General features: G+C 50.5%; 1 protein-coding gene across 7 annotated transcripts in view; it reads right to left on the reverse strand.

Annotated features, from left to right (window-relative positions):
* Nucleotides 1–14,872, reverse strand: part of Rap1gap2 (RAP1 GTPase activating protein 2) — a 220,105-nt gene that overhangs the window by 13,299 nt on the left and 191,934 nt on the right. For all 7 annotated transcript variants that reach the window (XM_032913633.1, XM_032913632.1, XM_032913634.1 and 4 more), the window contains 4 exons: nt 13,920–14,075; nt 9,101–9,172; nt 8,529–8,615; nt 6,347–6,481 (listed from right to left, as the gene is read on the reverse strand). In XM_032913633.1, the coding sequence (XP_032769524.1) occupies nt 6,347–6,481; nt 8,529–8,615; nt 9,101–9,172; nt 13,920–14,075 (450 nt within the window). The remainder of the gene's footprint in view (nt 1–6,346; nt 6,482–8,528; nt 8,616–9,100; nt 9,173–13,919; nt 14,076–14,872) is intronic.

Here is a 14,872-nt window from a genome sequence, read left to right on the forward strand (position 1 = left end):
CCACCACCTCCTCCCCTCCCCCTCCCCTTATCCCTTCCCCTCCACGCCTCTGACCCCCTTGAAACACAAAGTACTCAGGCTTAGTCTAAAGCACTCATTTAATTTATCCATTACTAGAGAAGCTGGAGGGATTTCTGCTGGTGGCTTTGCGGAGAGCCCCTGAAAGCATTGGAAGTCAAACCTGATGACAAAGCTGGAGAGGCCAGGACCACATGGGGTGGGGGGGGAGAACACACATGCTTTGACCAACTGTTCCAGAGTCACCTGGACTTCTTGCTACAGTAATTAGCAAATTTCCCTCACCATGGTGTGAGCCTGTCAAGACAGGGTATCTCAGAACCTGACACCAGCAATCAGATATGGACTAAGCTGAAGTCCATGCCCTTATGAATGGACTCAGGCCTGTGCATACCCTTAAGGAATGTCTCCAGAGGGAGAGCAAAGCCCCTTTCTTCCTTTGAGACATCCAGGAAGAGCTTCTGCATACATCAGCACAAATACTGTTCTTTGGAACCCCAGGGACACCTTTGAGACCTTGGAATGGTGAAAGACCAAAGGCTTCATCCTGCCTTCCATTCCTCCTGACTTGGGACAGAGACTCAGAAAGGCCACTGGTAGATGTCACAGCCCTCAAGACAAGCCACTAGTGAGATGTGGGACTACCAGCCTCACATCAACATCATGTAGGCTCTATTGTCTGAATCGAAGATAACCCATGAGGGATGTCACCTCTCCCCTCTCAGAACCACAGAAGAGTTGCCTAGCAACAGTGTTCCCAGGACACGGTTGTGAGAGCCAGCATGTTTGATTCATTCTACCACCCAGGCATCATAGACACCAGGACTCTGAAACCTGCGGTTATGCACGTGGATGGGAAGAAAGGCTCCTTAAACGACACAAATGCTTCGTAAATGCCAGCATCTTTATATGCTTGTTCCCCTGGGCTGCCACCACCAGTGTCATCAACACTTCAAAGTCTTCATTTGTGTTCTGATCAAGTCCTCAGTCTCTCATGCTCTGAACGGATCCACGTGTGAATAACAAGCCCTGTGCACCGTATTCACTCTAAGGAGCCTTGCACACACAATCTGATGAATCCTCACAAGGCTGAGGTATAGAGAACAGAAAATCTCTCAAGCGACAAATAACTGTCACACACCACTAAAGAGATAGAGCTGGGACCCAAATATAGGATCCCAGGCCCCAAGATTGAAAACACTGAGCTGGATATGGGAGTGTATGCCTGTAATCCATACAGCTTCGAAGGCTTGAGAGGTTACGGCTAGCCTGGGCTGCATAGTGAGTCCCTATTTCCAAAAGAAAAGGGGGGAGGAAGGGAAGAGGTGAGGGAGGATGGAGGGAGAGGAGGTGATGGCAGGGCAGGGGGAGGAGAGGGGAAGAAAGGGGAGATACAGGAAGAGGGAGAGAGGTGGAAGGAGAGAGAGGTAGGAGAAGGAAAGGATAAGGAGATGGGACAGGGAGGAGGACCAAGATGGAGCAAGTCACTGACTGATGAACTAAAGATGACAGGGAAGCAGGAGGTTTGGAGATCCAGCTCGCATAAAAACGTCAAAGGCTGATGTCAGGGAGGACAGTGTCTTCAGATGCCCATGTACTTCTGCCACAGTCAACAGACAGAATCTGGGGAGCCAAGGAACTGATGGAATTCCAGGGCTGGGCAGGTTGTCAGTCACCTGCTCCTGGCAACAGGAAAGGTGGAGTCCTGGTTCTCCCATGGTCCCTGGCAGGAGGAGCTGTCACAAGGATGAAATGAGACAGTGTGTGTTCAACCCCTGGGATGACATCTGCCCACTTGGGTCAGCTCTCCTGCCCTGATCTTAGTGTGAAAGACAGGTGATGGTCGTCGCTAAGAACCAAAACAAAGCTTGACTTGAATGAAACTGTCTGGTGACGTCTAAAGAATTTCACAGTACGGTCCAATGGGCAACTGAAGGGAAGTGCTGGCCCTGTCAATCCAGCCAAGATAATCAGAAAACAGGGTAAATGACAAAGAGGGGCAGGGGGTAATGATGAGGAAGGCACTGGGAAGGACAGTTATGGAAGCCATTGTGTTAGCTCCAGAAGGTTTGGGGACTTTGCGCTTGGCAAAGCTCACCTGCCTCCTGCTTGAGTCCTCCATTCCAGCTCATTCCGGCAGAGCTGGAATCTCACTGACATTTCTAAACCTTGCGATCTCATGCATTTCCCACAACCGTCCCTTGCCATGCTCCTGGTTGATCACCTCTGGTTCCACCAATCTCCCTCAGTCCCTGTGGCCTCCCAGCCCTCAGCCCACCCCACCGCTGCCTTCCATCCAGCTCTGCTGTGAGGTGAAGGACAAAGAATGCACTGCTTTCTCATTACTCACTGCCATGGCCTCCTTACACAAGGTTTTAATGAGTTGTTTCAACTTAACAAACTCAACGTCAGAGACAAAAACCAAGGAAATGAGCATGGAAGAGGGGTGGGGGAGCATGCGTATCCAAGCCCTTGGAAGTAACAGAGGCAGGGCCTCGGAGACAAAGACACTACTAACCTCCCGCCTGCCGAGATGGCTTCAGTCAGGGTCTTCTGTTCCTCCAGCAGGATCACGCTGGTAGCTCACTTAGACTATGGTTCTAAACCATGAGCTAAGCAGAGCCAGGCCCAAGGCCTGAGCACCCCCTCCTCCCCTCTCTCACTCTCTTCCTTCCCCATTCTCCTCCTTCACTGCACTGCAAGACATGCAATACACCCCTAGGACCACAGCCTCCCCTTCCAGGACCAAAAGGAGAGGCAGAGATGTCAAAGGCTGGGGACTGTGTCTGCCCCACTTACAATCCTCTGTCCACCACCAGGCCTATGGCTACAGGACCCCCCAAAGAGACTTTGCCAGAGACGTCTGTTAACCTCTCCGGCCACTAGGGGTCAGGTGAGACCAATGCATTACTAACACCAGTTCCTCAAAGGGTGAGAGAAATTCGCCTGCTGCCTCCCTGCTCCCGGTGGTTCCAATTCTCTCCCGTGGTCTTCTATTCCTGCCTCCTTATAATGAGGACAGCAGAGAGCTGGGCCAGTCCCCTGTTTCTCAAACCATGGTCCGCACGTGCTATGTCCATAACACGGACAAATCACCTGTCTTTTTGTTCTTTTTACCTCATTACAGATCACCTAGAGATAGGTACCTTCCAAAAGGAAGAAATAAACAGCTCCTTCATCAGAAAAAAAAAAAAAAAAAAAAAAAAACCTGCAAGGTTCCCAAGAACATGGGCACAGCCACCCCCTGGAGTCACAGAAACATCGTTCATCCAAGCCAACCCTGCAAAAGATGAGCCTTTGCCATTAGAAATGTGTAGATTTTCAGATTGTCACCGACATGAAAATGAAAACTTCCGAATGTCAGTAGACCCGGCAGGTCCTGAGACTCCTCTAAGCGGCTTGGTTAACTAGAGGTCTAGGTGTCCACAAAGCAACCAGAACGTGACTCATGAAGGGAAAGTTTCCACCCACAGCCAGAACAAAAGTGCGGAATGAATGAATCACCCTCATGGGACACACACAGCCTACAGCCACAGCAGCCACAGCGGGTCTGCTTCTGGGATGGGGTCCTCTAGGGAGAGCCGTCTAAAGGGGACAGGGAGTGGGGGGGTACTCATCCCTGAGTATCCCCAGCTAGTGCCTGCCTGTGAGAGAGCTTTCAAGGCAGGCATTTTCTTTCTGGAGTCATTACAGATAACTTTTTTTTTTCTGGAGACATCCCACAGAGGTCAAAGATTAATCCCCCAAAAATGTCAGTAATCCCAACACCACAGTCCTGCCTAAGGCACTAGAGACAGACTCTTGAACTGGGCCAGGACCATGCCTGCCCTCTTTCCCAGGCCTCTCCACATGGGAGACCTGAATCAACACTGAAGGGGTTGACAAGAGAAGCCGAAGTCTCCTTCTGAGGGAAGAGAAACTCGCTGGCCATGGTCACTAGTGCTCCAGAGGCTCACTCTGTGTGCCTGACCTTGACGGCCCCTGCTGTCCCCACAACTCACAACCTAAGGGCAAGTATGAAATCTGAATGGGAAAGTGGGTCTACCTTCACCCGCAGAGTTCAAACCAGGTCCCTGCTATGCTGACTCTCAGGCCAGTCATAACAGAGTCTTGCAGCATGCCCTCTCCTGAGAGCCCCTCTAGGAATACCTCAGACGCCCTGAAGCAAAACATAAACCAACTGCTACTCCTCCTAACAGATGCAAGAGACTAAGCAGACTGGCCTTGAGCCACCGTCCTTTAGATCTGTCACCAGCCGTAAGCGGGGCTACCTCATCCATCAGACCCATGGGCAGAAGAATGTCCACAGCCTATGTGCAATGTTACATAAACATTTGAATGCCAAGTATAAAAGATAACCTGTAAGACCCAAAGCAACAGATGTTCATGAAATGCCTGCATCGTGCTAGCTTGTCAACTGCAGGTCAGCTCCGATCATGCTATTTAAATTAATTTCCTGTGGGAGGTGGAACACTTTGGATGGTGTGAGGTGAGGTGGGGCAGAGCCTCAGAAGGCCACTCTACCTTCCCTAGGCCCAAGCCTGTTCCTATTACCTAGCCTCACACTCACCCTCCTCTTGGCAAGGAATCTGTCCACCGTGGCTCCCTCCCTCTTCCTTCTCCCTTCCTTTTCCGCTCTGTTCTTCATTTTTCTCAAAATCCAACAAAAATAAAGAAGAATCTCACTAGGTAGCCCAAGCCGTCCTTGAACTCATCATGCCCCTGCCTTGGCTTCCCAAATGTTGGTCCTACAGGCATATTCCTCCACACCAAGCTCCTCTTGAACCTGGATTCTCTGGGCTTCTCCTCGTTCACAGCTATCATGACTACACCAGAAGCCCTAGGAATCCCCTACCAGCCTGGACAAGCAGCTCAACTCCCCCCGCCCTCAGGAGGAATCTCAGCAGCGGGTTCCAGCTAGGGCCAGCAGAGCTGTGCCTGCTCTCAGCTGTCCAGCTGGGCAGTGAACAACTGACCCAGACCTGCCCGGGCCTGGCCAGAATGAGTGGAATCCGGTCAGAACCTGGGAGGGAGTATCACGTAGCTTTTAAGAATCTGGGAGACCTGAATTCAGCTCTGTCTCCAGGGTGACCCAGGACAAATCATTTAGTGTCTGCGTCTTTGTTTCCTCACATGTAAAACTATACTTACAATTACTAAAATTGAGTGTGAATTATCAAGCCAAAATTATTACATCCATAATTCCAGCCTTTCACGGAGAGCTCTAATGAGAGTTGGGAAGTTTAAGACTCTATGTGACCCATACAGCACAGTTAATGTGTGTCCTATTAAAACAGCTAAGGGTATTTACTGTGTCAGATGCAATCTGCAATTTCGGGCTTTATTCCAATGAACTCTCACAACAGTGACAGAGGTTCAATTTATTATCTCTGGGTCCTTGACAAGAAAACTGCAGCTTAAGGACTTTAAAGATCTTGCCTAGTACCCTGAAGCTGGGACTTTTAAAAGCACACGTAACCCCAATCCTAATAGCTCAAAATGTCATGTTTATGAATCTCTCTCTGGTGGGAAACCTGGCAGAAACTTGAGCTTAGAGGCAGAAAATCGAGGTGTGAACCTCTGAGGGGGCAGGGTCCTGAGATCCCATGGCCTCTTGTAGCCTTCCCTCCAGCACCCACCCACTCCCCTTTGTGTTAAAGGAGATATGGAGAAATAACTATCCAGTCGAATGCCCATGATTATAGTCAGGTTCAAATCAGACGCCAATACAAGTGCTGTGTGAACCAACAAGCCAGCAGCCAGGACATGACACCACCTGTGCCCCTCACTGGTTCTGTGGTCCTCCAGTCAGGGAGCTCATTCTGGGTAAAACTGGTTTTCAATGCTGGAGAGACTTGCCTGGGGCTCCACCCTCCCATCCACCCCCATCCAGGCTCCAGCACTTGCCAGCAAGGAAGAACCATGCAGCACTCCACCCAGCTACTGAATACCCCTACGACTTGTGGCCTCAGCCCCACCATTCTTCCCTGAGCTCCCCCACCACAGAGGGAGACAGAGGAAGCAGCGAGGGTCTTAGTTCACGTGGCCTCCTCTCCTCTGCTCACTCACTTTCCTGCTTACAAGATTCCTGAGCTGAAGACGGTCCAGGCCAAGGGAGAGAGCATGGAGATATTCCATGCTCTGGAATCATTGCTGGCTGCTCTAACCTCATACATAAGGCCCCAGCCCTTTGCAAAGTCCAACCTCATCTTGTCACCTGTGACTGGTCCTTGAACTCTCAAGCTGGATCCCCAATAACTTAGCCATTTTCTTTCTTTGTCCTCTTCCACAGCAACCTCCCCCCCCCCAAAAAAGCCTGCATCCATACCTTAAAAGACTCCAAGAATCCTCCATGGCCCCCGTTCTCAAACTTGTCCTCCTCTGGGCCCATGCCTAGCATGACCTGAGTATGTGTGTGGAGCTCATCGTGAAGGTTGTCCAGGAGAGCAGCCCGGGTCCGGTCCTAGGAAGGAATGGTATATACAGTTGTACACTGACAGCAGAGGTGTGTACTTTCTTCTCTACTCCAGATGTCTGGTCTGAGAGCTGCTATTCTGTCACCAGCTCCTGGCCATGGTGGGGATTTAGGAGGAGATGGCTTCATATTCACTAATGCTGAAGTTAGCACCAATGTTCCAGGCCTGCCCCTGCTCTCACTTTCCCGGCCATACCAGCTCTTCCAAGGCTTACCCTGGGGACTCCCAGCCCAGATCTCAGACCAAGATCTATACACAAGATCTGTAGCCACCAGGTAGCAGCCAGGGACATGCATGCAGCCTCCAGGGGGCTCCAGACACAACAAAATGAACAAGCCCTTTTGGCAGGCCACGGTCCTAACAAAGCTCCTCTCTTGATTGTCCCCATGTCACCACCAAGTCTGAGCTGAAAGCCCACAATTCCACTTTCCCCGCCTTTATTTCTAGGAGTCTATCTATGTCTTCCCAGCCCTGACCTTGTAGGAATGTCCAGCCTTTTGATGTTGTGATGCAATGCTGTAAGAACTGCAGTTAGCCTGATATAGCTGTCTCCTGAGAGGATCTGCCAGAGCCTAACCAATACAGATGTGGATGCTTGCAGCCAACCATCACACTGAGCATGGGGACCTCAATGGAGAAGTTAGGGCAGGGACTGAAGGAGCTAAAGGGGTTTGCAACCCCATAGAAAGAACAATATCAACCAACCAGACACCCCACCCAGAGCTCCCGGGGACTAAACCACCAACCAAAGAGTACACATGGAGCAACCCATGGCTCCAGCTGCATATGTAGCAGAGGACAGCCTTGTCAGACATCAATGAGAGGAGGGGTCCTCGGTCCTGGGAAGGCTCGATGCCCCAGTATAGGGGAATGCTAGGGCACTGAGGCAAGAGTGGGTGGGTGGGTGGCAAAACACCCTCTTGGAAACTGGAGGAGGGTATAAGATAGGGGTGCACGGATGGGAAACTGGGAAGGGTGATAACATTTAAAATATAAATAAATAAAATGTCCAATAAAAATAAAAAAAATAACTGCACAGTCGAGTTACCAGGGGGAAAGTTCATAATGTTTCATACCTACTGGTCTATGACTTTTGCCTTGAACCACAGTCATGGCTACACTGGGGCACATGTGGCTTGCAGGCCTCTGGTTGGACACATCTACCCAATTTATCCCAGTGCCTCCTGTGAAGTGTTCACCTTTGTTGAGCCTCTTAGACTCTTTAATCATTTCTAACCAGCCAGTTCCTGTTCTAGCTCCCCTTCAACCTCTCCTCCCCCTCTTCCTCCTCCTCTCCCTCTTATTCCCCTTCCCGTTTCCTCCTCCTCCTCTGTCTGGGGGCTAATGATGCCTCTAACATTCAAGTCAAATACTGCTTAAAAACTTCACAGTGCCCACCACCTGCAAGCCACAGTCCTGCTCCATTCAATGCAGCCACCATCTGCAGCTGAGCCCCATCTTCCAGTCACAGGAGGCCGCTATCAGGCCACACCTCCCACCCCAAAATGTCTGCTTCTGTTTGGCCTCTGACTGTTCCTTGAGTCTTGAATGACTTTCCAGATTCTCCTCCTGTGAAAGCTTCATCTGGCATCAAGATTCAGCAGTTCAAAAGCACCCTCCTCCAGGAAGCCTTTCCTAAACACACCCTCCACCATCCCTAGCAGAAGCAGTCACTACACACTAGCTCCATCATGGCCCAGAGTATAATACAGGACACCGTATTATAAATCATAGCTTCTCTTCTGTGAAGACCCCTCTAGCAGCCTGGGCACTACACAGTGCAGAAGTGGTGAATCACTTATTCTTGGTAATAGAGCAAGACCTGGACATAATACATGTTCAGTTAAAAAAAAATTACAGGTGATTGGCTGCTGAGACCTAGAGCCTAGATGAGTTCCTACCAAGAAAAAAAAAGTTCCCAAAGCAACAGAGAGCTGAGGGCTTAGGAAGGAACAAAGAGCTCCCCAACTGAGTGGGCACCGTGGTCAGACCCCAGAGCAAGCCCAGAGGAGCCTTTCAGTCTGGCATTCTCACCTCCAGCTTGGCAAACTTGTCCGACTTGCAGCAAGCATTCTCTGCATTCGTGAGCTTGGTGAGCAGAAACTCCCGGAATTCTGTGCCCTGAAACAGGTAAGAGACTCAGAACTCTCCCTCCTCTGCTGTAGATAAAATGCCTCCAACCACAGTGACAAAAAGACAAGAGAGGCCCTGCTGTAGCCCCTCTCATATCTGGTCATTTCCAGCCAAGGCCAGATCTGCCTGCTAATATACCAGCTACCAGCTTGGAAGCCAACATCCCCAGTGCTGGGAAACCCACCCTCCAAAAGGCACCATGGTTACTGGTTGTGACTCTTGCAGCTGTCTCTTGGGTCTGGAGCACAGGATAAAAGTCCTTCTACTAACAGGAAGGCAACCCCGGCATCAAACTCCCAACAAGGGCCACATTGACCTCAAAGGGTGAGGCAGGGAGCTATCCAGAAAGGAGATATCCCCAAAGCTATAACAGGATCTCTCCACAATGCATCTCTACACTCAGTAACCACTGACACTCAGGAGCAGAGATCTGGGGTCTTGGATATGACAAGTACAAAAGGACAGGTTCTTACCTTCTGGAAAACAGGCGGGCTCGGCAGAGGGGGGCCAAAGGCAGGCACATCTTCCCTCGCAGTGACTGATACCTGAATGAAACAGTTTCAAGGGGGCTAAGCAGATGAGGAGTCCCACACCTTGCAGCAGACTAGCCTACCCCTTCTCTCCTTCCTAGAACACAGAATGTCTGTGTGAGCCTCTCCCACAAACCCCATGTGATGCTCCTCTAGTGGACTGGATGGGATAGAATTCTGCATCCTTTCCTCTGCCTTCCTAGGGTCCAGAAGCAAGCTTGGCAAAATGATGCCCTGGGCTGGGGAACCCTGGGACCCTAAGTAAAAATAGTGCAAGTGGTGGCCCAGAGGTTTGTCTCATTACCCCAATACGGTGTTCATCCCAGAGAAGGCAACAGAGAACTACTGCCCATTTAACTGATGAGTAAACAGATTAAGACATGGGGCAAGTACCCCCAAAGCCAGAGAAAGGAGCACAGAGAATCCAGCCTGCTCCAACCTAGCTCTGAGGCCCCATTAATCTGGCTACATATCAAACTCAGAGTGTCTAGAAGGTAACCGCTGGGTCACAGAAATGGCTCCACAGGTTAAAAACAAAAGAGCAAACAGACAAACAAAAAACAAACCTGACACACAAGCTTGATAGTCCCCAGAAGAGAAACAACACCCAAATTGTCTCTGCCCTCCATACCTGTGTGTCTGTGCCCCCAAAACATATCATGTGCACGCACGTGTGCACGTGTGCGCAGACACACACACACACACACACACACACACACACACCACCACCACCACCACCACCACCACCACCACCACCATCAGCAACAACAAAAACAACAACAAATATTAATTTAAGTTTTTGAAGAAACAAGTAAAAACTGGTTGCGAGGAAAGCTTGGGGCTTCTTAGCAACTTGACCCAGGCAGTAGACCTAGGTCTGAAGCCTGACTCTACACCCAAAGCCAGTTATTCTGGCTGAGGCCTGAACACGGAGATACCAAGGGCATTGGTTGGGAATGAGGATGGGGGACATCCAGGCTCTGGCCGGATGCTGTGAGGCTGGACTGTAAGATCATCCAGAGACTCAGCGTAAGGGTGGTCCTGGAGCAGGTGACTTCCACTCCTTATCTCCTCTCTCACACAAGTACCTTGATTTAACCTGCTGTCAGCCCCTGAGGCTACAGGGCTCTGGGGAGGCTACCCTAACCCTTCACTAGCAGTGGCTGACGTGAAGGCCCTGGCAGACTGCCAACCATTCTGCCCTGTGAAGTAGGGCAGATGCAAGTCTGCCAGACTGGGTGAGCAGGCAGCCTGGGGCCCTGCCAGGTCCAGCAGGAGAATCAGAGCCTCGGTCAATGGGGCCTTCTTCCTCCAAGCTCAAGGCCATCTACATGGCCCAAACTGAGGTACTCAGAGTCAAGAAATGGTTTGTGTTCACTGACAAGATTTCTGGCTGAGCCCCAGCTGCTGGGCACAGCTCCCCTCCAGCCACCTACCACACACCAGTGGCCCACGTCTAGAATTCCATCTCAGAACAAGAATTTGGTTGTCCGCTGTGGGTATCTGGGACACTGGGGACAAAGCACAGATGCCTGCAGGCCCAGCTGTTTCCCTGGACTGGCCCCTCCTCCTCAGGCCTGTATTAAAGTAATCTATTCTGACAGGGTGTCTTAGAAGTGCCTTTAAATCCACAGGTCAGCAGGGGCAGGGCCCAAGTCCTTTCTGGTACTGTTCATCCACTGCCCATCCATATGCTTGCTCCTCCTCTGACCTGGGTCTCCCCAGGCAGCTAAGTTTTAGTCTCCCCCTCCTCTCAGCTTACAAATAGATGCCCAGGAGAGCTGAGAGAGGGAGGGCTGGAGACTCAACAAAGCCTCGTGCCCAGGGATGGCCTGCCACCCACAAGACTGGGTTCAGAGAGAGTCATGATAGGCAAGGGAAGGCCCTCCCAGCCACCTGCTTCATAGAAGATTCTTGAAACCTTGGCAGAACTCCAGGAGTGAGGTGGAGTGGCCCTTGCGGGTAGGGATGGGGAAATCCTATTGATTACTGAGCTGGAGTCTCTTTCCAATCTAGAGTGATGGAAGCGAGATCCCCACCTGAAGTGATTGGACTCCATATTCCATGCACGCCCATGGAACCAGTTTCCCACCTGCCCACAGGCTCCTGGGGAGACTTCCAGCTCCAGGCTCCCGGGTTCTGCAGCCTCAGCAGCAATCAGCCTCAATCTCTTCCCTATGAGCAGACTAATGGGCCTCATTAGGCTTCAAGGAGACTCTCCAAGGGGCTAGAAAGATGGCTGTGTGGGTAAAGGCACTTGCCACCAAACCTAACAAACTGACCTCAGTCCCTAGGAGTCACACTGTGGAAGGAGAGAAATGACTCCTGCAAGTTGGCCTCTGATTTCCATATGTACACACACACACACATACACACACACACACACACACACACACACACTCACTCACACACTCACACATATACTCACAAATACACACACATACACACTCATACTCTCACACACTCACACTCACACACACACACACTCATACTCACACACACACACACACACTCATACTCTCACACACTCACACATATACTCACAAATACACACACATACACACTCATACACTCACACACTCACACTCACACACTCACACTCACACACTCATATACTCACACACATACACACATACACACACATACACACTCACACTCTCACACACTCACACTCACGCATACTCACGCATATACATGCTCACACACATATGCACACTCACACACACTCACACACTCATGCACTCACATCCACACACACCCTCACACACCCTCCCACACCCCCCCACACACACACACACACTCACACACCTCACACACCACACCACACACCACACTCCACACACCACACACACACACCACACACCATACACACACACACACACACACACACACATACACACTCACACACTCTCACACACTCACACTCACACACACTCACACATACTCACACATATACATGCTCACACACATATGCACACTCACACACACTCTCACACACTCATGCACACTCACATCCACACACACAAATGAAGGTAGAAAACGAAGAAGACTGCTGCGCTGCAAGGCAGAGCTTGGCACAGAGCAGGAGCCACCGTCAATCACTCAGGTTCTTGGTCTTTACTTTCCCTGCCGAGCTTCACGTATGAAAGGACACCTTCACTACAGAATCCCCATACCCCATCGGACCTCTGTCTCTGCTCCCATAAGTAGCCAGGGCTAGAAGGACCCTGAAGTTTTAACTCCAGATTAATTGTTTTGCAAAGATAGAAATAGAGGGCCAGAGACGGCCAGAACTGAGTAGCAATCACACAGCCACAGAGAGACAGAAGCAAAGACCCCAGGCTGCTATGCTATTCTGCCTTCTGGGGTCCCTCCTGTCTTTACTCTCCTTTCTCATTGTTGGTCCTCCTACTTCAGGGATCAGCTAAGGCCAGTGTCAGCCAGGGTCTCTGAGGGATCTAACCCAGTCCTCCTCACAGTTCATGCATCACCCACAGTGCCTGCAGGGAGGGGCGCTCTGGGGAGCACCTTAGAACACACAGACACCTTCACAAATCCGAACCTGCCTTAACAGTGAAAAGGGGTCTTAGGATGCAGGTGCCCAGTGTTTCATGATGCAGGGAACCCTTTGAGAACTGAACTCTGATCTCTCTTCCCCAGGAAACAAACAAAAACAAACAAAAAAAACAGAAACCAGCACTTGGTTCTTACTCACAAGATCTCTGAGGGTTTGGAAACCACCTAGTCCTACCCTAAAATCCCTGGCTCAGCCTATCTCTCCTGGGTCCCAGGCCCCTCAAAGCAATGGAACACAGAGAAGTGCTGCCCTGGAGGTTAGGAGAAAGAAGGGAGGTGAAGAAGCAGCCAGTGAGGAGGACAAAGGAGCGGATCCTGTCTCTATCTGACGCTGAGGGCTGGAAGCCGAAAGAGTCTAAAATATTCCACACACCTCCTCCCATTACAGCAGGTGACCCTATTCTCTTTTGCTTTTTTAAATTGGCACGCACTAATTATACATATTAATGGAGTTTATTGTACTATTTCCACACTTGCATACAGTGTACACTGACTAAATCAAACTTGCTTTAATCCACACCCTCCTCATCCTCTTTTTATTTTTTTTAACAAGGTCTCACTATGTAGGCCAGGCTAGCTTGGAACTCTTGATCCCCTGCCCCCACCCTGACATCTGCCGGGATTTGGGGATTACAGGCATGTGTCACCAGCAGTGGCCAAGATGACATTTTTAGCTTTCATGTATCTTAGAAAGAAAGAAAAGTCCCTGCTTATGAGCCTCACCCAGGTCTTGCATTCTCACCAAAATATTCCAATTCAATTCATTCGTTTGTCCAGGGTCTGTGAGGCCTCTCTAGCCTTCATCCTCCCTCTCTTTCTTTCCCCTTTTCTGACCACTCTCTGTACCTCTTCTACCTCCCATCCTCCCCTCTCCCCTTCTCCCCTCCCCCTGTCCCTCCCCCCTCCCCCTCCCCCTCCCCCCTCCTTAGACTTCCTCTAGCAAATGCTATCACAGTGACCAGCGCTCAGGGCTTCTTCACTGTTGAGTGGGAAGCTGAAGAGCTAGAAGCAGCAGGATGGAGACCTCAGGATGGATGCTTTCCACTCAGAGCCAGGCTCCAAATCTCAGAAGCAGAACCAACCATTGGGACTGCTATGACCTTATGTCTCTAGCTGTCACTGAGCCCACCAAGCCTAGGGACGTACAGAGGCCCATGACTGCCCTCCATGGTGGCTTTTTTCTTACCTTGTAGGATGGAGTCTCTGTGCCTGTGCTTTCAGCCTGAACGACAATGTAGGCATGTAAGAAGTTCGATGCGATCATATCTGGGACAAATGGAGTGTTTTCTTCTTGAAAGATGATGGCCACGATGTCATTCCCAATATGCCGCTTTCTCTGCAGCTAAACAGAAAGTACTTCGTTGGTAAAGAAAGTACCTCCTTGTGAGAGTGAAGACCACCCCCCAAACAGGAAAGAGCTCAACTGCAAATTCTTCTTTATCCACCATTCCTAAACCCTGAACTCTGAGGCCAAGCCCTTTAGGGGGCTGTTCCTCCCGGTCTGTGGGAATTACCAGGAGAAGAAGGGAGAAAGACAGTCATGTTGTTAAGTAACAGCTGGTCTGAGGGTTACTAAACAACAGCGTACAGAGCCTGGACTAGGACCCTGGAGAGAATGTAAGAATATGAGACCGGGTCTGGCCCCGAGAGCCAGAACTGATCCAGAAGGAAGGCAAACACAGGAGAAGCCATCTGAAAAAAAAAATGCTAACCAGGCTGCCAGCCATGGCTACGGCAGCTTTAGGAGCAGAAAGGAGTGACAGCAGAGGGCTCAATAGTAACCCACAAAGGCGTCCTGAAAACCACAGGCAGAGAGGATGGGAAATATAGACAGAGGGGGCAGATCACTTCACCAGAGGTGGGGACGCAGAGAAGCACAGGCCAGTAGGCTAGGGGAGGACAAATGGATGGGAGACCCAGCAGTGCCAGGCACTTTGCCACGTGATCTGGGTTACAAGCCCCTACTGTGTGCCAGGAACTGTGAACCAGTGTTCATATAGATGGTTACAAAGGTTAAGGTTTTCCTGTGTGCCAGGTTCCGCCTGTGTATTTATTTGGTTCTCTATGAAATGCATCCCGAAAGCAGGACTTGTGCTCTGCCCTTTCAAATTGAGGTTCTCATTTACAGGTATCTGTTAC

This window comes from Rattus rattus, chromosome 9, assembly GCF_011064425.1.
Source record: "Rattus rattus isolate New Zealand chromosome 9, Rrattus_CSIRO_v1, whole genome shotgun sequence".
Taxonomy (NCBI): domain Eukaryota; kingdom Metazoa; phylum Chordata; class Mammalia; order Rodentia; family Muridae; genus Rattus; species Rattus rattus.